The sequence below is a fragment of the Bufo gargarizans genome, chromosome 1 (genome assembly GCF_014858855.1).
Source record: "Bufo gargarizans isolate SCDJY-AF-19 chromosome 1, ASM1485885v1, whole genome shotgun sequence".
In the NCBI taxonomy this organism is placed as follows: Eukaryota; Metazoa; Chordata; class Amphibia; order Anura; family Bufonidae; genus Bufo; species Bufo gargarizans.
The window spans coordinates 379,079,748-379,104,645 of NC_058080.1; the positions used below are offsets into that span (position 1 = coordinate 379,079,748).

At 45.0% G+C, this 24,898-nt stretch overlaps 1 protein-coding gene across 9 annotated transcripts in view; it reads left to right on the forward strand.

The window, feature by feature from the left end:
- LOC122931150 (colorectal mutant cancer protein-like) overlaps positions 1–24,898 on the forward strand; it is a 166,454-nt gene that overhangs the window by 47,264 nt on the left and 94,292 nt on the right. For 6 of the 9 annotated variants that reach the window (XR_006388219.1, XM_044285138.1, XM_044285201.1 and 3 more), the window contains exon 2: positions 18,400–18,541. The exons of 2 other annotated variants lie outside the window; for them this stretch is intronic. Coding sequence is in view for 5 of the 7 variants with exons in the window: in XM_044285138.1 (XP_044141073.1) it covers positions 18,478–18,541 (64 nt within the window). In the remaining 2 variants the exon portion in view is untranslated. Of the gene's footprint in view, positions 1–18,399; positions 18,542–24,898 lie in introns of those variants that run through there. One more of the 9 variants, XM_044285189.1, reaches the window with a different exon arrangement.

Sequence of the window (24,898 nt, forward strand, 5' to 3'; positions counted from 1 at the left end):
TATCCCCTATCCCACCAACGATTTTACCCTATAACACCTGGTTTACCCTGGTCCCTGCTGTGTCCCTGATACCCTTGCCTCTGATTACCACCCCTGATTAACCTCTACAGTGCCCAGCAAACCCCCCCCCTGTGGACCCTGGCACCCCAGCAGCATTGCTGCTGTCCTTAACCCCTGCTCTGCTGCCACAGTATAGAGCACCCCCTTCTGTGGACCCTGGTACCTCAGCAGCATTGCAGCTGTCCTTAACCCCTACCCTGCTGCCACAGTCTGTAGAGCATTCCCCTGCTCTGCAAACAACCCTTTTACCCTGTATTCTTTGGCCTGCAGGTATTAACCCCTTCAGAGCCACTGTTGCATTTAACCCCTCGTACCCTGTACAGTGATCAGTCAGACGGGTGGGTTACTGATATGTGTGTGTGTGTATTGTATAGTTAGTTTATGGGTGGAATTGGGAACGTGTAGTGTAGTTTAGGCTGTGTATTTACTGTATATCGTGTGCGTCAGGTGTTAATAAATACTGTTATATTTGTACCCTTTGTGTAGCGTGTACTTGTTAGCCGTAGTGAGTTAGTTAGGCGCATGCAGCTAGTGTAGTGATTAGTGTAAAGTATAGCGAAGGTATTGTATTGTTGTTATATAAAGGTATAAATAGGCGGAGTCATCACTAGACGGCTCCTCCTATTTATGTATATTAATTATCGATATTCGCATAATATTGGTGATTAATATTCCCCCTTTACAAACGGGGTTGTAGAGTCCATTTAATTTCAGCCACCAATTGACACCAGAGTAATATGCAATTGATGGGCAGCCATAATACAGTCCCTATGGGGCCTTACTGTACCCAAGAGCATAACTAGGGGCAAAATTTGGAAACACCCCAAGCAACTTCCCCAAAACCTCTCCTCCCACAGCAAGTCCGGTACTGTTCAGGAGAAGGAGTCAAGAGTTTACTACTCAATGACTGATAAAAGCACCTCCCCAGGCTATTCCCCCTTATTATTGCCCTTCCTCTCCATCTACATACAGCAGCGTCTTGATAGTCCTCTTCTCTCTGAGGGTTTGGGTCCCTGTAGTTTATAATCTTCTGTCCTTACTGTAACCTAATCATCTCTGCATGTACTGACCTTCCACTGACACACAACAGCTAAATTGAACAGGCAGTGCTGCAGGGTAAAGCATGAGGAAGATACAGAACAGCGGACCAAGTTTATATGGAGACAGGACCTCCTATACACAATGCATCATCACCTCCACAACTTTTTGTTCTTTTTTTACACTGAAGAATGACATTGACTGTGTGTTTGGGGTCATCATTCTGCTGTAGAATACATTTGGAGCCAATCAGACACCCCCTGCTAATACTGCATGATGAATAAGTATCTGTCTGTATTTTTTTACATTAAAAAATTTACGCTGTTTTGAAGGCATAGGGTGCTCACACCAAATATTGATTTGATTCACATTTCTATTTTGTTCATTTTTTCCACATATTCCTTTTTCACAGTACAGTACTTGTAATTAAAACTGTTGGACAACTTCAACAGTTGTTAAAAAAAAAACGTAAAACACAGTATCCATTTCACATGACCATGATGTCTGTGCAGTTTTCTTGTGTCCTGTTATGTCCATGGGCATTTCAACACAGCAACAGGGGTAGTATTGGGGGAGAGATTATGTAACTATCTGGGTGGGAGGAGTTATATAGTAGCTGAGTGTTAGGGGCAGTGATAGCAGTGGCGTAGCGTGGCTTGCGAGCACCCGGGGCAAGCCAAGTATTGCGCTCCCCAACCTGTGACCACGCCCCTTTTTTACAGTACCTGCAGTCCTACGTAACACCACAGATAACATGGTGATAACTCTCTGAGTACAGATAATGTAGTAGATGTTACCTGCAGTCCTATGTAACACTTCAGATAACACAGGGATAACTCTCTGAGTTCAGATAATGTAATAGATGTTAGCTGCAGTCCTATGTAACACCACAGATAACACAGGGATAACTCTCTGAGTTCAGATAATGTAATAGATGTTAGCTGCAGTCCTATATAACACAGGGATAACTCTCTGAGTACAGATAATGTAGTAGATGGGTGTGAGGCCCCAGAATTCAGAACACACACAGTGTGACCTGAACTCTGGGGCCAGGCTTTGGCAGTGTGGCCCTAATTCTATTTCCAGCCCCCAAAACAGATATTTGGATGGCCATAACATACATTGCTATGAAATATACAGGAGAATACCGCACCATACCTGTTACATCCAGTAACATCTCCTGTGATGTAGACTTTCCTCAGGATCTTCATTCGGAGATAGGACCGTCATGATAACTTCTTTCAGCCGTGTCTCGTCTCTGTAGTTTCACAGAACATTATTTGGATTTTTCACTTTACTATCATCCTCAGATAACAGACCTACCCTCCCCCGTAGTGCTCATAACTATAATGCCCTCTGTATAATTATAATATATACTGACCCCTCTGTATTAATAATATTATAATGGCCTCCTCTGTAGTATTATAGTAATAATTATCCCCCCTTCAGCCCCTCCAGCATAAAGTCCCATGTAAGATACAACCTTCCCCCTGCCTTCAGCCCCTCCAGCATACAGTCCCATGTAAGATACAACCTTCCCCCTGCCTTCAGTCCCTCCAGCATACTGTCCCATGTGAGACACATCACTCTCCTGCCTTCAGCCCCTCCAGCATACAGTCCTATGTAAATAATATCACACTCCCTCTCTTTGCCGTCTGCCTTCAGCCCCTCCAGCATACAGTCCCATATAAGATACATCACTCTCCTGCCTTCAGCCCCTCCAGCATACAGCCCCATGTAAAACACATCACTTCCCTGCCTTCAGCCCCTCCAGCATAAAGTCTCATGTAAAATACATCCCTCCCGCCTTCAGCCCCTCCAACATACAGTCCTATGTAAATAATATCACACTCCCTCTCTTTGCCGTCTGCCTTCAGCCCCTCCAGCATACAGTCCCATGTAAGATACATCACACCCCTGCCTTCCAGCCCTTCTTGTAAACTGTCCCATGTAAAATGCATCACTCGTCCTGCCTTCAGCCCCTCCAGTATACAGTCACATGTAAAATACATAACTCCCCCTGCCCTTAGCCCCTCCAGCATACAGTCCAATGTAAGACACATCACTTTCCTGCCTTAGCCCCTCCAGCATACAGTCACATGTAAAATACATTACTCCCCGCTTTCAGCACCTCCAACATACAGTCCCATGTAAAATACAAAACTCCCTCTGCCTTCAGCCCCTCCAGCATACAGCCCATGTAAATAATATCACCCTCCCTCTCTTCACTGCTGGCCTTAAGCCCCTCCAGCATACAGTCCCATAAGATACATCACTCCCCCTGCCTTCCAGCCCTTCTTGCAAACAGTCCCATGTAAAATTCACCACTCTTCCTGCCTTCAGCTCCTCCAGCATACAGTCCCATGTAAAATAATATCACCCCCTGCCTTCAGCCCCTCCAGCATACAGTACCATGTAAATAATATCACCCCCCTACCTTCTCTTCAGACCCCTATAACATACAGTCTCCAATACAAAGATTATTCCTCCTCCCTTCAGTCCCTGCAAAAAGCCCCCAAAGTAAAAATAACAGTCACTATTCTCCTCCACATACTGACCTGCAGCCTCTGCTCCTCTCTCCATCATCCTACTCTGTAGACTTTCCCCGCACATCTTTAGGCCCAGCCCCCTGGATGACAAGACTCTGCCTCTTCCTCTGACATTATACCTCCTAGGATCAACTCCATTCTAGACACTACAGTTGCTCTACTGCCTCATAGGCTTCAGGCCACTAGCCTGAAGCCTATGAGGAAGAACGGAGGAGATGGGAGCCATAGGCTCCCGTGGCCCTCATTGAAGTGCTTGCTGCCTGGCGCCCCCCACGTTACATACCACTTAGGTGTCACGGAATGTGTACAGGAAACAAGACAACACAAAATGAATATATGACTCACTGGATCCAAAACTAAGGAACAAAAAGGGAGACCCCTGCATAAGACCTGGCTCTCTCCCTTACTGCTCAGCCTATGCGAAAATCCAAATGGTAGATGATCGCATATCCTCGTACCTCGACTGTATAACACCTGAACACCCTACAATAGTGAGGGGACACGACCACCGGCTCCCTACACTAGATACGGAGGGAGTCAGGGTCACCTGGGATCCAGCAAACAGAAAAACACAAATGAATGCACAACACTTATCTTGTAGAAGACTGGGAAGTAGGATCAGCATGCACACACACTCCAGGAAGTAATATAAACTGCAAACTGATGCACTATGGGGAGAATTTAAAGGGATGCAATCAGTACAACTACATGACAGCTGAGCGAGGCTAACGAGATGAGGAACTGAAAGCAAAACAAAGGAAGCTCAAGGATGAGGTTCTGAAAGGCATCTGTCAGAGCTTCTCAGATGTCTGGTGGTGACAGTACCCCTCCTTCAACGAGTGGACTTCGGACACTCAGAGCCCACCTTCTCAGGATGGGACCTATGGAAAGCCCTGATGAGACGAGTGGCCTTAATGTCCGTCACTGGGATCCACATCCTCTCCTCAGGACCATAACCCTCCCAATGAACGAGGTACTGGAGAGAACCGCGGACAACACGAGAATCCACAATCCTAGAGACCTGAAATTCAAGATTACCATCAACCACAATCGGAGGAGGAGGCAAAGACGAGGGTACAATGGGTTGGAAATAAGGTTTTAATAAGGACTTATGAAAAACATTATGGATCTTCCAAGTCTGAGGAAGATCAAGACGGTAGGCAACAGGATTGATGACAGACAAGATTTTGTAAGGCCCAATAAACTTAGGACCCAACTTCCAGGAGGGAACCTTCAATTTGATATTCTTAGTAGACAACCACACCAGATCACCAACATTCAGGTCCGGACCAGGCACACGTCTCTTATCTGCCACATGCTTATATCTCTCACTCATGCTCTTTAGATTATCCTGAATCTTTTGCCAAATAGATGACAAAGACGAGGAGAATCTGTCCTCATCAGGTAAACCAGAAGACCCCTCTCCAGAGAATGTCCCAAACTGCGGATGAAACCCATATGCACCAAAAAATGGTGACTTATCAGAGGACTCCTGACGACGGTTATTTAAAGCAAACTCAGCAAGGGACAAAAAAAGAACACCAATCCTCCTGATTCTCCGCCACAAAACAGCGCAGATATGTCTCAAGATTCAGATTGACGCGCTCTGTCTGGCCATTCGACTGCGGGTGGAAAGCAGAAGAGAATGACAACCGAACCCCCAAGCGAGAACAGAAAGCCTTCCAGAATCTGGAAACAAACTGCGTGCCCCTATCAGAGACTATGTCTGAAGGAATACCATGCAATTTGACAATGTGATCAATAAATGCCTGCGCCAGCGTCTTAGCATTGGGCAAGCCAGGAAAAGGGATGAAATGCACCATTTTGCTAAAACGGTCCACCACCAGAATTACAGTCGTCCCCGAGGAACGAGGTAGGTTCGTTATGAAGTCCATGGACAGATGTGTCCAAGGACGGGAAGGAATGGGTAAGGGAAGGAGAGGACCTGATGGCCGTGAATGAGGTACTTTGGCACGAGCGCAGGTCTCGCAGGCTGCCACAAAACCCTCAACCGACTTACGAAGCGCCGGCCACCAGAATCTCCGAGCGATGAGATCCACTGTGGCTCTTGCCCCCGGGTGCCCAGCAAGGACCGTATCGTCGTGTTCCTTAAAAATCTTTTGTCTTAAAGCGAGAGGCACAAACAACCTCCCAGGAGCACAAAGATCAGGAGCCTCTGACTGGGCTACCTGCACCTCTGCCTCCAATTCAAGAAAAAGAGCAGAGACCACCACACCTTCAGCCAAAGTGGGACCTGGGTCTTCAAAATTCCCACCTCCCGGAAAACAATGTGACAGGGCATCTGCCTTCACATTCTTAACCCCAGGGCGGAACGTGACAACAAAATTAAACGTTGAAAATAACAAAGACCATCTGGCCTGTCTCGGGTTCAGACGCTTGGCTGACTCCAAGTAGGCCAGATTTTTATGGTCAGTAAACACGGTAATAGGGTGTCTGGCTCCCTCTAGCCAATGGCGCCATTCCTCAAAAGCCAACTTGATGGCCAACAACTCCCTATCTCCCACATCGTAATTTCTCTCTGCGGAGGAGAGTTTCTTCGAGAAAAAGGCACACGGTCGCCATTTGGCAGGAGAGGAACCCTGAGACAAGACCACACCCACCTCAGAAGCATCAACCTCAACTATGAAGGGTAGAGCAATATCAGGTTGTACCAAGATGGGAGCGGAAGCAAAACTCTCCTTGATATTAGAAAAGGCCTTACGCGCCTCTACCGACCAGGAAGAAAAATCTACCCCCTTTCTGGTCATATCAGTGAGTGGTTTAACAACAGAGGAATAATTCAAAATAAACTTCCTGTAATAATTGTCAAAGCCCAAAAAACGCATCAGCGCCTTCTGATTCTCAGGAAGCTCCCACTCAAGCACAGCGCGGACCTTCGCGGGGTCCATGCGAAAACCAGAAGCGGAGAGAAGAAACCCCAGAAATTGAATTTCTGGAACCGCAAACACACATTTTTCCAGTTTCGCGTATAATTTCTTCTCCCGCAGGATGAGCAAGACCTGACGTAAGTGTTCCTTATGAGTTTTGAAATCGGGAGAAAAAATCTAAATGTCATCCAAATACACGAATACAAATTTCCCCATTAAATGATAAAAAATGCTGTTCACAAAATGCTGAAAAACGGCTGGAGCATTCATCAAACCAAAAGGCATAACCAAATTCTCAAAATGGCCCTCAGGGGTATTGAAGGCCGTCTTCCATTCGTCTCCTTCTCTGACCCTGACCAGGTTGTATGCCCCTCTTAGATCTAATTTGGAAAAAACTTTAGCCCCAACAATCTGGTTAAACAGGTCCGGGATCAGAGGAAGCGGATAAGGGTCACGAATTGTGATACTGTTCAGCTCCCTGAAATCCAGACAAGGTCTTAAAGAACCATCTTTTTTCTTAACAAAGAAAAAACCAGCGGCAACAGGTGACTTCGAGGGTCATATGTGTCCTTTTCTCAGACTCTCAGAGATATAAGCACGCATAGCGACCCTTTCAGGTTGGGAGAGATTGTATAAACGAGATTTAGGCAGCTTGGCGCCTGGGATGAGATTAATAGGGCAATCGTACTCCCTGTGCGGGGGCAAATCCTGAACTCCACTCTCAGAGAAGACATCCGAAAATTCAGAGAGAAAAGATGGTACAGTCTTAGTAGAAACCTCAGAAACAGATGTCGTGAGGCAATTCTCTCTGCAAAAGTCACTCCAACCATTTATTTGCCTCGCTTGCCAATCAATGGTGGGGTTATGTTTAGTGAGCCAGGGTAGCCCCAACACTAGAGGAGTAGGCAATCCGCTAAGGACGAAACATGACACATCCTCAACATGAGCATCACTCACAATTAAATGGATATTGTGAACTATGCCCTTTAATGATTTCCGAGAAAGTGGAGCGGAATCAATAGCAAAAACAGGAATATCCTTTCCCAAAGTGCATACCTGGAAACCATGAGTTATCGCAAATTGATTATCAATGAGATTGACAGCTGCTCCACTATCTACAAAAATCTCACAAAAAATGTTCTTGCTCTCTAGCGCCACCCTGGCAGGCAGTACAAAACGGGAACTAGAAGCAAACAGAAAACCTTCAATTTCCGCCTCAACCCTGCCAATGTTAACAGATGGAACATTTTTAAAGGATTTTTTCCTTCTTGTTTCTTTATTACTCCCAAAAAACTGCCTGAATCTCCTAGAGGGACAAACATTTGCCAAATGATTTATACCTCCACAACAAAAACAAACCTTCCCATGCGGGCTGAATCTTCTATTGTCAGAGGCAATCAACCCCAGCTGCATGGGCTCCTGCTCAGAAGGGGTTGACAGCGACTGAGACCCCTGCGCACAGAATGAGACCGCTGCACTGTCCTGGGATTGAGTATGACAGGAAGGAGTGATCTCTCCTCTCTCTCTAAGACGCCTGTCAATACGAATGGCCTGAGACATGGCAGAGTCCAAGGAGGTAGGCCTCTCATGAAAGGCAAATGCATCTTTCAATCCCTCTGAAAGACCATGGCAAAATTGACTTTGGAGTGCAGCATCATTCCAACCAGTATCAGCTGCCCATCTCCGAAATTCTGAGCAGTATATCTCTGCAGATTGTTTACCCTGGCATAACAGACGTAGTCTAGACTCAGCCAAAGCAATACGATCCGGATCGTCATATATCTGACCCAGGGCTAAAAAGAATTCATCCACTGAACGGAGGGGCCGTGCCCCCACCGGCAGCGAAAAAGCCCACGACTGAGCGTTACCCCTGAGCAGCGATATAATGATCCCCACCCTCCGTTCCTCATCACCAGAGGAATGGGGAAGAAGGCGAAAATTGAGTTTGCAAGCCTCTCTAAAACGCACAAAATTCTCACTACCCCCGGAGAACGTATCCGGGAGCGAGATCTTAGGCTCAGAAACTCCATGAACGCAAGCTGAACCGGTCACTTGAAACTGAGAAAGAGTCTTACGGAGATCTGCTACCTCCAATGAAAGACCCTGGAAGCGTTCAGTCAAAAGTGAAACCGGATCCATGCTTGAGACGGTTTTGGCGGTTTATAATGTCACAAAATGTGTACAGGAAACAAGACAACACAAAATGAATATATGACTCACTGGATTCAAAACGAACAAAAAGGGAGTCCCCTGCATAAGACCTGGCTCTCTCCCTTACTGCTCAGCCTATGCGAAAATCCCAATGGTAGATGATCGCATATCCTCGTACCTCGACTGTATAACACCTGAACACCCTACAATAGTGAGGGGACACGACCACCGGCTCCCTACACTAGATACAGAGGGAGTCAGGGTCACCTGGGATCCAGCAAACAGAAAAACACAAATGAATGCACAACACTTATCTTGTAGAAGACTGGGAATTAGGATCAGCATGCACACACACTCCAGGAAGTAATATAAACCGCAAACTGATGCACTATGGGGAGGAATTTAAAGGGATGCAATCAGTACAACTACATGACAGCTGAGCGAGGCTAACGAGATAAGGAACTGAAAGCAAAACAAAGGAAGCTCAAGGAGGAGGTTCTGAAAGGCATCTGTCAGAGCTTCTCAGATGTCTGGTGGTGACATTGGGACCCAGTTAGGTGGCATTTTTGCCAGTGGATTTTTGTTTGTTGCCAGTGGGAGGCAGCACTGGATATCGCGGATTGGCGGTTCAAATCAGCATACGCACTGAGAACAGACGTGTTCAGCAAAGTTATTTTTCATAACCTCTCCATATTTATAGAATTATCTAAGAACACTGTACAGTTCAAAAGCGGCCGTCTGGTTTTTCGCTCCAATTGATTTCAATGGGAGGCAGTGCTGAAGAACGGACACGTCTGTTCTCAGTGCGTATGCAGATTTGAACCGCCAATCCGCGATATCCAGTGCTGCCTCCCACTCGCAACAAACAACAAAAATCCACTGGCAAAAATGCCACGTAACTGGGGCCTAAGTGGTATGTACAGTAACTTGAAGAGGTATTAAAACCCTATACTATATAGCAATTTTATATGGAGTTAGAATCTTAAACCAAGGATAAAAAGCATTGTATATTAAACAGTTAATTATTTTATTACTCCACCTCGCCGCCAGACTTATCTGTCATACTGTTATATTACTCTGACAGTAGCCCATCACTTTAATCATAATCTTATAATCTCTTGAGCAAAAAGTGATTGTGCTCCTAATAGGTTGTAGCAATGTTCATGTGCATGAGGTTGATAAACTGCATGAGACTGATAATAGCATCCATGATAATATGGCTTCTTCTACAGCAATATTCCACATAATTTAGGGCTTAGAGAAATAGAAAAAGTTCTTAACCTAGATCCCCTGATGCCAATTACACAAAGATCATTCATACTAAAATCCATAGACTTTATTCTTAAACACAATTATTTTTCTTTCCAGAACACAATATACCAACAGAAAAAAGGTACGGAAATGGGGACCAAATTCGCGCCAGCTTATGCAAATTTATTTATGGGGGGATTTGAGAGAGAAATCGGACTTTTGACACATCCAAACATTCGGTTTTATAAGCGTTTTATCGACGATATTTTAATTTGGAATGGGGGAGAAAAGGAATTGACTTCTTATGTAGATAAAATAAATACCAACGAATGGAACCTCAAGTTTACTGTAGACCATCACAATATGGAGGCCATATTTTTAGATCTACATATAGAAATCATCAACAAGACCATAACCACAAAAACACATTTTAAAAAAGTCGACACGAACAGTTATCTTAACTTTAAAAGCTGTCACCATCAGAGATGGAAAACTAATATTCCCTACGGCCAAATGAAAAGGATCCGCAGAAATTGCAGTGATGATACTACTATGAAAGAACAGTTAGATATTCTGAAAGAAAGATTTAAGGAGAAAGGCTATCCCAACAAATTAATATCGGAATCCGAAGCTAGAATCTTGAAAGAAAGCCAAAAAGAGAGCCTTACAAAAACTACAAAAAAGAAATCCAACAAAAATATACGAATGTAAGTCTAACTACTAATTATAACAATTGCAATGCAAATATTAGGAAAATAATTAACAAGCACTGGAAAATCCTATTGAAAGATCCAATTATGGAAAAAACAATCCCATCAGCTCCTACTCTAACGTTCCGCAGAGCAAAAACCCTAAAAAATATATTAGCACCCTCATGTCCCAAACTACCTCAGAAAACTAAACAAACAGACTATAAAGGTCTGATGAGCGATATAGGATCATCTAAATGCGGCTCAAGAAAGTGTAAGTGCTGTCCAATGATACATTGTGGAAAAACACTGATCCTCTCGCCACCAAGAGAACCGATTTCCCTAAAACAAGCAATGAATTGTAACACTTCCTATGTTATCTATTTATTAGAGTGTCCCTGCAAGCTTTTATATGTGGGTCATACTATACAGGCTCTGAGGGAGCGTATGAATGAACATCGCTCGAACATAGAACGGAAGGTGATCACACATAGTGTGTCTAAACACTTCTCACTGCACCACGAGGGTGACTCTAAGGACCTAAAAGTCACTCCGTTGGAATGGGTTCCACAATCCTATCAGACACTATAAAGAAATGAGATGTTTTGGATATATAAATTAAATACACTTTCACCATTTGGTCTCAATGAGGCCTTAAAATACGCTAATTACTAGCTTCTGGACCGAGAAAGCAAACATCTACCTGAGAAGAGATTGTATGAGTTGTCCATACACTATTTCATACATTTTTATTGAAGATGAAACTGATATATAATTTTATTTTATCTTTTATATTTCATATACTTTGGAAAAGATTATATTTGATTATATTGATATTACTATTGACCATTTATACATATATTTTTATCTACGGATTTTTTATGAATTATTTACATGCAAATTATATATTCACAATAGATTTATTTTTCTTCCCTTTTTTGTTCCTCTACACCAATGCATCGACCACCCGTGCTTTTTTTTAAAAATATATTTCTTAGCATGAATTTTTTATTATAAATTTTTATGAAGATTTTTTATGATTCATAGATATATATATATATATATATATATATATATATTTGTGTCTTTTTATATCCATACATTCATTAGCCTCGTCATATTAATATTTTTGGTAAATTCATGAAATCATTTATATATTATATCTCCCCATATTATATTTTTGTAGATCTATTAAATCATTTATATATTATACCTCCCCGAATCATGAAATAACCCTTATCAGGGGGCCCTATATATATTTTTATATGAATATAGCAATAATCTGATAGGAGGTAGATATCTACTATTCTAATTCTCTCCTCCTCCTAGATCCCATCAGCAGGCGGCTGGCAGAAAGGGATGGACGCCGATACTGACAGGCGTCCCTCCCCTTTCTTCTCTCCCCCTGCCGGTGCGTTCCATTATCTGGAGCGCACCGAGACAGGAAGTGACGTTCCCCTGATCCGGTGTGCGTTCCACGCGCAGCCGGCATGCGTTCCATAGAACCGGAAGTCGCGGTAGATACGCGATTTCCGGATTCTGGATGCGTTCCACCGACCGGAGGCTGTGTTTGGACGCGATTTCCCGCCCTTTTTCGTTCCCTGAGCGTGGGAATTAGAGACATTGGTGAGAGGAATCGTTAATTTCTAACGATAATTTGTTTTCCCTTAGTCCTAACAGTGGCACAGATGGGGGTATTCTGCCCCTGTGGACTGGTTAGGACAGGTGGAAGTTTAATGAACAAATAAAAAACACTGGCATGTACACGCCCTCCCTGCCCCCAATAAAGAGGGGCGTAGCCCTCATGCAGTTGTGTAATAACAAGTAGACAAAAAATACTAATAATAATAATAATAAACAAGGGGGGGAAATTTGTGTGCCACTGTTAGGACTAAGGGAAAACAAATTATCGTTAGAAATTAACGATTCCCTTACGTCCTAACCAGTGGCACAGATGGGGATTTAGCAAGTAGAAACCCCCATGGGAGGGTCCTCATGCCTGGCGGAAGATAACACTGTCCGGCCAAATGAGGAATAACCATGTATTCTAGTATCCACTCTATAGTGTGAGATAAAAGTGGAGTGAGAACTCCAAGAAGCTGACTTACAGATCACATCCAATGGGATCGAGCTTCTCTCTGCAAAAGAAGTGGCCACTGCTCGAGTAGAGTGGGCCCTTACAAATTCAGGGGGCTCCGAGCCCTGAGACATATAGGACTCCCGAATTGCCTCTTTAATCCAGCGACTGATGGAGGGCTTAGAGGCTTTCCTCCCCTTATGGGTACCGGAAAAAAGGATAAGGAGGTTTTCATCCTTCCTAAATACCTTGGAGCGTTCCAGGTAAATCCTAAGACATCTCGCAATGTCGAGGGTATGGAGCCCTCTTTCCTCAGAGGAGGGGGATGGAGCCAATGTTGGTAGGGAGATCACCTGGTTAATATTGTCAAAGGAGGGAACCTTTGGGATGAAGGTAGGTAAAAATTTGAGGAGTACCCGATCCTGCAGGAACTTTGTATAAGGCTCAAAGGCAGAAAAAGCCTGGAGTTCCCCAACTCGCTTTGCAGAGGTAACAGCCAACAAGAAGGTGATCTTCCAGGTTAGAAACCTGAATCCCGCCTCCTCTAGGGGCTCAAAGGGGGGAGATGATAACCCCCTGAGCACGACCGATAAATCCCAAACCGGGATGGGTCTGATTACTGTAGGCTTTAATCTTGAGGCTCCCTTCAGGAATCTCTTGATAAGGGGGTCTTGAGAAACAGCTCTGTTGAGACAAGCAGAGATTGCTGAGATCTGCACTTTAAGGGTAGCGGGTGATAGCCCCCTGTCCAGACCGTCCTGTAGAAACTGTAGGATCATCGGGATGGAAGCTTCAGCGGATGTTTGCTGATGCCTAGCACACCAGGACGAAAAAATCTTCCAGATTCTGGAGTAGGCCTTGTTGGTCGCTTCTGATCTGGAGTGCTCCAGGGTTCTCAAGACAGACCCCGATAGCCCTTCTATCCTTGGAAGGGACTGATCAACCTCCAGGCTGTCAGGTTGAACATTTGAAGATTTGAGGAGACCTGGGTGCCCCCCGACACCAGTACTCTCTCTGGGGGAAGCCTCAGAAATTGACCCCGACTCATCTGTAGGAGTTGGGTAAACCAAGCTCTTTTCGGCCAGTATGGGATAATGGCGATAACTGACGCTTGGTCCTGCCTGATTTTCATCAAGACCCTTGGTATCAAGGAAATTGGAGGGAAGATGTAGGCCAGCCTGAACCTCCATGGGATTGACAGTGCATCTATTGCCACCGGGTTGTCCTCCCTGTAAAGGGAGCAATACCTCTCCACCTTGGTGTTGAACCTCGTTGCCATGAGATCGATCTCTGGCATGCCCCACCTGAGTGTTATCTCCTTGAAGACCTCTGGATGAAGTGACCATTCTCCGGTTGGAAGACCTCGGCTCAGGCGATCCGCAATCACATTGTGAACTCCGCGAATGTGAACGGCTGATAAGTGGGTGAGGTTCAGTTCTGCCCAATCCAAAATCACCCCTATCTCTCTCAGGAGACTTTGTGACCTCGTGCCTCCCTGCTTGTTGATATACAACACAGCTGTCATGCTGTCTGACTGTACCTTCACTGCCTTCCCTCGGATGATGGGAGCAAAATGAAGAAGAGCTAGTCTGATTGCTCTGATCTCCAGGAGATTCGATGACAATAACCTCTCCTGAGGTGTCCAAGTTCCCTGGACTGTTTTGTCCTGAAGATGCGCACCCCAGCCTACTAGGGATGCGTCTGAAGTAAGTATGATCCAAGAGGGCTGGATCAGGGACTTGCCGTCCATGAGGTGGGACCACCACCTCAGAGAGGATCGGACTTTGTAAGGCAGGGAGAGCACGGAATTGAGTCCTACCGGACTGTGATTCCACTTGGCTAATACTTCCGACTGGAGCGGACGTAGATGCCATAATGCCCAAGGTACCGCCTCTGCGGTTGAAGACATTAGTCCCAACATCCTCATCCACGTTCGGATTGTTACCTGTTTTGGTACAGAGAGGGAACGGGCTGTCTGTTGTACGGTTTGCCTTCTTTCGGGAGTGAGATGAATCGTCATCCTGACTGAATCCACCATGAACCCCAGGAACCTTACTGAGGTGGCTGGCTGGAGTTGGGATTTGTCCCAATTGATTATCCATCCTAACAGATGTAGGAATGTAACAGCCTGTTGGATGTGTTGGGACAGGATCGCTTGGGAAGGAGCTCTGAGGAGCCAGTCGTCCAGGTATGGAACTATGCTCAAGCCTTGAAGTCTTAGTGCGGCCACCACAGAGACCACCACTTTGGTGAAAGTGTGTGGGGCTGAAGAAATCCCAAACGGGAGGGCCACAAACTGAAAATGCTTTAGGACCCCCCCGATGTTTACCGCGATCCTTAAGAATCTTCTGGACCCAGGATGGATGGGAATATGGAGATAAGCATCCTTGAGGTCCAAGGTTGCCAGGAAATCTCCCGGCATAAGAAGATTGGTCACTGACTGGATAGTTTCCATACGGAACTTCTTTTGTCTTATGAAACGGTTGAAGAACCTCAGATCTATAATCATTCTCCACCCTCCGGTACTCTTGGGTACCAGGAAAACTGGGGAGTAGATACCTGTTCCCCTCTCTTGGAGAGGAACCTCCTCTAAGGCCCCCTTCTGGAAGTATTCTAGTACGTAACTTTCTAGAATCTTCTGCTTGTTGCTGGGAAGAAGCCTTGTCTGGACAAATTTGTCCAGAGGCCGACTGCTCAAGTCTACCAGGTAGCCCTGAGAAATTACACGCAGGACCCAACTGTCCTGGATATGATCCTGCCAACAAGGTAGAAAATGTTGTAGGCGACCGCCTACGGGAATGTGGGGAGAAGGGGGCCCGAGATTTCCAGTCAGACCGGCTAAATACCAAGAGCCTCGAGGAGGCCCGCAATCAGAGCGCCGAGGACTTCTTGGGGGGTCTAGAACCCCGAGAGGATTTTCCTCCTCTACGGGAACCCCAATTCCTCTGGGGTCTGGGTTGCGGTTCCGCTCTGGAACCATACCCCCTGCCCCGACCACGAAAGGACTGCTGGGGAAGGGACTTGCCCTTCTTGTCCGACAGCCCCTCCATTATTTGGTCCAGCTCTGCACCAAAAAGCTTGCCGGGTTCGTACGCCATGGCACACAGATTGTGCTTTGAGGTCGTATCGGCCTTCCAGGGTTTCAACCACAGCGGACGCCTGCCCGCGGTTGAAAGGGCCATCGACTTAGATGCCAGCTTCAGTTGTTGTGGAGCTGCGTCGCACAAGTAATCAATGGCAAGGCTGGCCGTCTTGCATGAGGCCAGAATGTCGTCCAGACCCCATGGTCCAGGTCAGACTCAATTTGGGAGAACCTTGTTTTCAGAAAATTCGCCACTTCGGACGACGCAATCGCGACTGAGGCGGAGGCCGAGGAATAGGCGCGCCTAAGGGCGCAGTCCGCCTTCCGGTCCATCGGATCCAACAAACTTGACCCGTCGTCTGAAGGGATCAGGGTCCTCCTGGATAATTTTGCAATTGCCATGTCCACCTTCGGGACAGGCCCCCAGGAAGATACCTGATCCTCCCTGACCGGGAACACGGCCTTGAACCTTTTGGTCAACACTGGACCCTTTTCTGGCTTTCTCCACTCTGTTTTCATCAGAGATAGGAGAGAATCATCCGCTTTAAAGGCCCTAGGCCCCCTAGAGGCAGAGGATGAGGCTTCCCCCGGGTCAACGTCCTGGTCCCCCGACCGGACGGACTTTAGTAGCCGCTGGGCCTTCTCCAGCGGGAAAAAATAGGAAAATCCATCCTCCTCGTCCGAGGAGGAGGCGGAACCTTCCCTCGCCTCCTGACCCCCCGAGACCTCCATCGCACGATGGGGGGAGGAGGGACGATGACGCTTGGCGACCAGGGCATTCTTCAATTCCTGGATGGAGGCGTTGACCTGGGTCATGTTGGACTCCATGTATCCCTTCACCCAATCAACCACGTCGTGGACAGATGGCTCCAACTGGGGGATTGACTTGGCCCTACAGGGTGGGCAGCGGGAGAAGTCGTAAGAGTCCTCCAGGACAATCTGGCAGTCATGGCACTGCAGATGACGCCTCTTGCCCGCGGATTTCCTGCCGGGGTCTCGCTCTCCGTCACCGGTCGACGACATGGCTGAAAATTAAAGAAACATGAATTTAGCAAAATTCAAGGAAACAAAGCTTAATCGCAAGTTTCAGGATCTTTACCCAGAAGATCCTAACAAGCTTTTTTATAGAAATAACGATTTTCAGCACAGAGGTAGCAAGACTCTCTAGCACCAAACACCAAACCACACTCAAGGTTGACAGCAAGCTGCGCTCCAGGAGACTGAACTTGGAGCTTCACCAAGTTTAAATAGGTCGTTTTGGCGCCAAAAAGAAAGTCCCGCCCACAAAGGGGGCGGGGTAATCTTAAGGTTTATAACTTGGTCTACAATGACCAAAATATAACTATGTGCCCCAGAGAGGGAACCTAAACATTCAAAAGGGCCCCCCACGGCCCTAAATAATCAAAAAGAACAATCCCGGCAGCGCAGCAGCGCTCCGGAGACAGACCCGGAAGTGACGTCACCCGACGTCACTTCCGCAAGATGGCGGCGCCCAGCAGAACATGCGGACGCCGCTCCAGCAGCTCCCGCTCCTGCCCCGGCCACACCACCTGGCAAAGAGGTAAGCCCAAGCGTGATAGGGCTCAGTGCAGGAGCGGAAACTTAGCCAAGGCCCGAGACACGTCCTCCGGCCGCATAGAAGGAGCGGCTTAGTTCCCAAAGGGAACAAAAATATCAAAAAAGGGGAAAATAATACACTCTCCCCCCCAAGGGGGGGGGGGGGGGAGTGCACCACCCGTCCCGTCCTGTCCGCAGGACAGAAAAAAACACAACTGCATGAGGGCTACGCCCCTCTTTATTGGGGGCAGGGAGGGCGTGTACATGCCAGTGTTTTTTATTTGTTCATTAAACTTCCACCTGTCCTAACCAGTCCACAGGGGCAGAATACCCCCATCTGTGCCACTGGTTAGGACGTAAGGGAATCTATTTAATATGTAAGTTTTTGTGATTTTATGTATTAGTGAATACCTTGCTCCTGAGAAAGGGGTTTTGCATAAACCCAAAACGCGTAGAGCCTTGTTTATTAAAGTACTTGAAGAAACCTATTTCAAGAGTGGAGACACTAATTTTCAAATTGAAGACCACGAGAAGCAGACTCGGCCGGGGGGGGAGCGGGGGGGGTACTGTCTCAGGTAACTTGCACTATACCTGTTTGGCGGCCCCCAGTGAAGTGAGTAACAACTGCCCTTATTGATTTACTTGTCTGTTCAAGTGAATTTCAGCGACCCTGGCCAGGGGGGTTTACTGTCCTAGGTATTTGCGACACCTGACCTATGTGACAGCCCCCCTAGTGAAGTGAGTCGTCTAGTTCACTTCAAGTTACAAACACTGATATTTACTTATTTGTCTTTCTCTTGCTTGGGGGGTCACTGTCGCAGGTGCATTTATACCTGCCTGACAGCCCCCCACCAAAGTAAGTTATCATTTACTATTATCTACGGCTATTGCTGATTGTTCGTCTCTTAGGGATATCGCTATATCCCATTGCGCTTCTGTACGTAGTTTCATGTTTGTGGGGATTAGGTGCTATCTATATGTACCTAGAAGTTCTGAAGGTTATCAACATTATAGACCAAATCCTACACATAAATACATCTTTTCGCTTCTTCTACAGAAATCAGAGGAACCAACGGCCTTTCTTTTGTAGAAAAGTGGAAGATGGAATAAGTTGGCACCATTATAGCGTAAAGATATGGCGTCACCATCCAAATCAGAAAATGAAAGTCAGTCATCGCTGGTAACACCCAGTAATAAAGGTACCACAGTGATACTTGTCATTCTCATTTTTTCTGTCATATAATAGACATAAGCCATGATTTATCTAATGATACCAAAGAAAACTACAAAGAAAAAAAAGACAATGCAACAGCACTCTGCAAACCAGATAAAGTACAATAATGCCATAGTCACAAAAAAGGTTATAGTGCTAATGCTACGCTTATTTATAAAGTGAGATGCTTGGCAAATGCATTTTGTACAAAACTATTTGAGCCCGTCTGCCAATGTTTGGCCTTGACGTTTGGCAGACAGGCTCAAATGGTTTTGTACAAAATGCATTTGCCAAGCATCTGACTTTATAAATAAGCGTAGCATTAGCACTATAACCTTTTTTGTGACTATGGCATTATTGTACTTTATCTGGTTTGCAGAGTGCTGTTGCATTGTCTTTTTTTTCTATGTTTCTAGCCATGGCAGCGTGCACCTGTGCATTGGGACGTGCTGACTGACCCCCTTTTTTATACAAAGAAAACTACAAGTCGTCCTGCAAAAATCAAGCCCTCTCACAGGCCCATAGAAAGAAAAAGAAAGAAAAAAGTTATGGCTCTTGGGATTTGGTGACGCAAAAACACTCTCTTTTTACAAGAAAAAAAAATATTGTGCAAAAGTAGTAAAACGTAAAGAAAAAACAACCTATGAGTATTTGGTATTGCTGTAATCCTACTGACCCAGAGAATAAAGTCATGTTATTTATACCGAAAAATGAAAGCTGCAAAATTTATAATGTAAAAACTCAGTGGCAGTATTGCAGTTTTTTTTCCCATCCCACAGAAAGAATTAATAAAAGTTAATCAGTAAGTTTTGTGTACCCCAACATGATGACATTAAACTCCTAAAAAAAACAAGACCTCATACAGCTACACTGACTAAAAGAATAAAAAAAAGTTATACTTCTTGGAACCAGTCGATGCAAAATTGAAAAAAATATTCTATTCCATATTCTTTTACATTGTTAAGGACTTTGACCCATGACACATCCATCAGGGGGTACAGGACAGCCAATTGAGACGTTTCAGCACATGGACATACACCCTACCTTATAAATAAACCTGATCTGGCCGCCATTTTACATTCAGTCTTTTGCCAGTGTAGGGAGAGGTTGCCCCCCCCCCCCAAAAAAAAAACTGATTGAAGAAGGGGTGTTATATACCAATAATATACTTTCTATATAGTGCATTTAGGTAGTGCAGCATTTGTCTGCAGTTTTCTGCGTTACCAAATCTACACAGTGACAAACACAATTGGAACCAATAATTTCTACTGGTGTGATTTACCAGTTGCCCCCCCCCCCCCAAAAAAAAAAAATGATTGAAGCAGGGGTGTGATATACCTATAATATAATTTTTATATAGTGCATTTGTATTGTGCAGCAATTGTGTGCGGTTCTGCTGAGATACCGCAGCTATAAAGAGGGACAAACGCTATTGAAACAACTAATTGCAACTGGTGTGCTATACCAGTTGCCCCCCCAAAAAACTGATTGAGGCAGGGGTGTGATATACCTATAATAGAATTTGTATATAGTGTATTTGTATTGTGCAGCAGTTGTGTGCGGTTCTGCTGAGATACCGCAGCTATACAGAGGGACAAACGCCATTGAAACAACTAATTGCAACTGTTGTGATTAGAGATTAGCGAATCGAAGCTGACAAAGTTGAATTAGTTCAGAATTTCAGTAAAAATTTGATTCTGAACGAATGCGAATTTCCTCACGCTTCGTGGTAGCGAATCGCATTATTAGCAAGAGTTTAAAGTGCCCACATATAACACATAGTGGGACACTGCATTAAGATGAATCAGGCGTGGATCAGCCAGGATTTCAACACACCAATGCCTGATGCATCAGACTAGATAATTGTGAGGAATATGGATTATTATTTACTGGCAGCCCTGATTGTCAGTTGATTCACCTTTTGGCTTGTACACAGTCAGTGTACATGCAAAATATGTTCCCACCCCCCCAGCCATCTGATTGTCAGCTAACCAGGGAGAAAGCCCCAGGGGTCCAGGCTTCAAGGAGGCCCCGGGTGGATAATGTCACACCTCAACCAGCCAGTTTGGAGGCAACCAAATCTGCAGGAAAACCCTCAGCAGGGGATCTCAGCTCTTGCCCAAGATTAATGATACCTCCCAGACATGTTGGCACCTACATTTCAAGGAATTATGAATCACCCGGCTATCGCAGGCTCAAACTGGATACATATTTGTGTCCCGATGGCCACGAGGAATATGCCCATGTTCTTGGTTTGATAGTGGGATGCCAGGGAAAGGAGATATACATATCCCAGTGCTCCAAACAAAAACAAAAATCTCAAGGAGCCATTGGCTCCTAATCTGAAAAATTTAGGAGCCAAATGAATTTTTTAGTCGCCAAATGTAAAATACATATAATTATGATAAAAAATAAAAGACTTGTCTTACCTTGTGCAGTTGCCCATATGTTTTTTTGGATTCGTTCTTCTTACAGCCAACAAAAACGTTTAAACTATTTACAGTCCTTAATAGACAACTTATTGCTCCGATTCTGAGTCAGTGTCACTGACTGCCAATAAGTCAGTGTCACTTGGCCATCCAGAATAATAAGGCCTCCTCTTCCTCTTGGCTCCAAACCAGAGTCTCACACAGGGCTCGAGATCAAACAGCTCAAGTGAAGGGCCTTCTGAGCTAATTCGGATTAAATCCTCCAGTGTAGAAATATGAAGTGAATTGCGTACTTGTGATTTTATTCTGTTTTGCACAGAAAAGCCTCGTACACACTGTGCAGCAGTTATAGGAAGTATAAGCATAATGTTCACCAAATGTAAAACATTTTTGTAGTCGGTGGAGTAAGGCTCTTTTGTCAGGATTACCTCCCGCAAATTGCTATAAGACATGGTTGCAAACTGGCCTTTGATTAGGAATTTTAGCAATCTCCACTCACTGTGGATTGCCTCCAAATCACAGTGATGGGCTTATACCACTGTATTAGCATGTCAATTTCCTCTTCTCCATACGTGATGAAGTCTTCAGGCCAAGAATCGTGACAAAAGAAAAATCGGATGATTCCTGACCCTCCTATGTTATCTTCCTGTTCTTTCCCTATCATCATTCCAACTCTTTTTTCCAGTTCTGTAATTGTTAACTCTACATATTTTTTTTATATGTTCTTTAAGGATATCCATAAAACTGGAATGGCTTTCTTTCAGTTAAATATTTTGAAACTGAATGCATGTAACACTTGTGGTTTTATCCCGCCTTTTAGCAACTATCGCCTGGGTATGCAATTCTTTACCAGCTATTTGCAGGAAAAAATTCTGCAGTTTCCCATTTTTTTGTGGCTTTTCTTTAATGTTTTCTATTGTCATAATACAATTTGTAATAGCAGCAACAGCTTGTGGTAATATTAGAGAATTTTTCTGAAGACTAAGGCTCAACTTTGAGATTTCTCCAAAGAGGTCATGGAGAAAGTGACAGAATCCAACAAACACTATGTTCTCCATTTGCTGTGCAATGTACTTAGCTCTTCCAGATATATCACTATTTTTGGACGAGGCAGCAAGGTGTTCCATGTGATGATGTACAGCGGTGTACTGTCCTGTTTCATGATCCAAGGAGAGGAAGACTGAGAGTGCACAGAAAATATGAGGTAGCCAACGCTGGGTCTTCACTGCCCCAGGAAAGTGGATTTTACAGTGTAACTCTGTGCCAATTGCTCTCAACTCCCTTTTACTTTTGGAACTAAAATGATAAGTCTTCCAAACAAGCAACATGCAACAGGTCATATACGTTTTGACCCATAGGAAGACACTTTTGTGTGCTCAACATGGCCAGTTCCAGCCTGTGTGGTAAGCAGTGAAATGAGAGTATATATTTTCCTATATCTTTTCTGATCAGTGCACCTATACCACCTGTCGCCCCATATTAACACTAGCTCCATCTGCACCAAAAGCACTGAGCTCATCTTGCCACCAATTTGGATTACTTTGGTCTGCACTAGTAAGTATGTCTGTTATTGCTTTAAATAATCCCTGAGCATGACAATGCTGAAGCTCAGCTAATCCAACAAGACTGTTTACTGGTATACCAGACAAAATGTACCTTAAGTACACAATCACATTTTCGCTTCCGGATACATCTGTTCCACAGTCTGTTATGACTGAAATGTAAGTTGCCTTGCTAGCTTTATTTACTGTTTGGGCTCTTAATTCATCTGCAATGCAACCAATGAACTTCGCGCGTGCAGTGTCGTTATCATACGTTTTGGATATATCCATTCCGTTGAGAGGCAAACTTTGTAAATTGTATCTCTTCACGTGCTATCATGTTGGCTGCCCTAAATTTAAGCTTCATTTCTTTAAAATCTTTCTCGGACATTTTTTCACAGGCTCTGGACACAAAACGGGCTAAAGGTGTCTCTGCTGGGGCACACCTGGCTATGATACTGTCACAAGCATTTCTATGCTTCTGACTCTCTCCATGTTTTTTTTTATAGTTTCTTTTTTGAATTGATGCGTTCCTTTGATAAAATCAGTTTTGCCTGCATTATCTGGGCCAGCCATAGAACAAAATTCACAGTACATCATTTCTTTCTCTTTATTATATCTACGCCAAGCAAATTCCTGAAGCCATAAACTTTTAAAATTTCGCTCAGCTCTGTTGGCAGAACCTTTTGTCCCACTACTGGCTGTTTGATCTGATGGTTGATCAGATGAACTGTTGTCTGTGACTAATGAAAGGGCTTCACTTGAATTTTGATGATCTAGTGAAGAGGTACAAGACTCTCAGGAGGATGGATCTTTGAAAAAGTCTGTGATTTTACGTGTTGCCATACTGAGCTCAGTGTTGTAGCCTGTGAATAACAATGATGTATAATTACCTGATCTGCCTAGATGACAATACACAAGAATCAGTGGTAATGCGGCTTACCAGATTCTTCCTTGCTGTAACTCGCAAGTGAGTGGCAGGCTTTCCTGTCTGCGCAGGCGAGCAGTGGCGGGCTTTCCTGTCTGTGAAAGTGAGGAGTGGCAGGCTTTCCTGTCCATGCGGGTGAGCATTGCCTGACGGGCTTTCTTGTCTGCACAGGTGAACAGCGGCGGTCTTTCCTGTCTGCGTAGTTGAGCAGCAGCGGGCTTTTCTGCTGCCCCCTATGTAAAAGAATGCGACTACTATAAAACTGCCCACTATGGATAAAAATATCACTACTACAAAATAAGCCATACGTTCTCTTTGCCACAGGCGCTAATAGCCAGACAATACACAAGAATCAGTATCTACTGGTAATGTGGCTTACCAGATTCTTCCTTTCTGTAACTCGCAAGTGAGGAATGGCGGGCTTTCCTGTCTGTGCTGGTGAGCACTGGCGGGCTTTCTTGTCTGCGCAGGTGAGCAGCGGCTGGCTTTCCTGGTTGTGCAGCGGTGGTCTTTCCTGTCTGCGTAGGTAAGCAGTGGCGGGCTTTCCTGGTTGTGCAGCGGCGGTCATTCCTGTCTGCGTAGGTAAGCAGTGGCGGGCTTTCCTGGTTGTGAAGTGGCGGTCTTTCCTGTATGCGTAGGTGAGCAGCGGTGGGCTTTGCTGCTGCCCCCTATGTACAAGAATGTGACTACTATAATACTGCCCACTATGGATAAAAATATCACTACTACCAAAATAAGCCATATGTTCTCTTTGCCACAGGTGGTAATAGCCAGACAATACACAAGAATCAGTGCCTACTGGTAATGTGGCTTACCAGATTCTTCCTTGCTGTAACTCGCAAGTGAGGAGTGGCGGGCTTTCCTGTCTGTGTGGGTGAGCACTGGCGGGCTTTCTTGTCTGCGCAAGTGAGCAGCGGCGGGCTTTCCTGGTTGTGCAGTGGCGGTCTTTCCTGTCTGCGTAGGTGAGCAGTGGCGGGCTTTCCTGCTGCCCCCTATGTACAAGAATGTGACTACTATAATACTGCCCACTATGGATAAAAATATTACTACTATCAAAATAAGCCATATGTTCTCTTTGCCACAGGCGGTAATAGCGAGGGCTTTACAATACACAAGAATCAGTATCTACTGGTGATGCAGCTTACCAGATTCTTCCTTGCTGTAACTCGCAAGTGAGTGGCAGGCTTTCCTGTCTGGACAGGCAAGCAGTGGCGGGCTTTCCTGTCTGCACAGGCGAGCAGTGGCGGGCTTTCCTGCTGTGTGTCAGAGATGAGTCTAGATAAGCTACTTAAAGATACTCCCTATGGATAAAGAATATATTATAATATACAAGAACACTTTTCCTCCTTCACACCCCAGCCATCAATCTTGAGGCTCACCGTACTTCATTACACCCCCTGACTGTTCCTGACCATTTGATCATTTTAAATTTAAATTTCTCTATC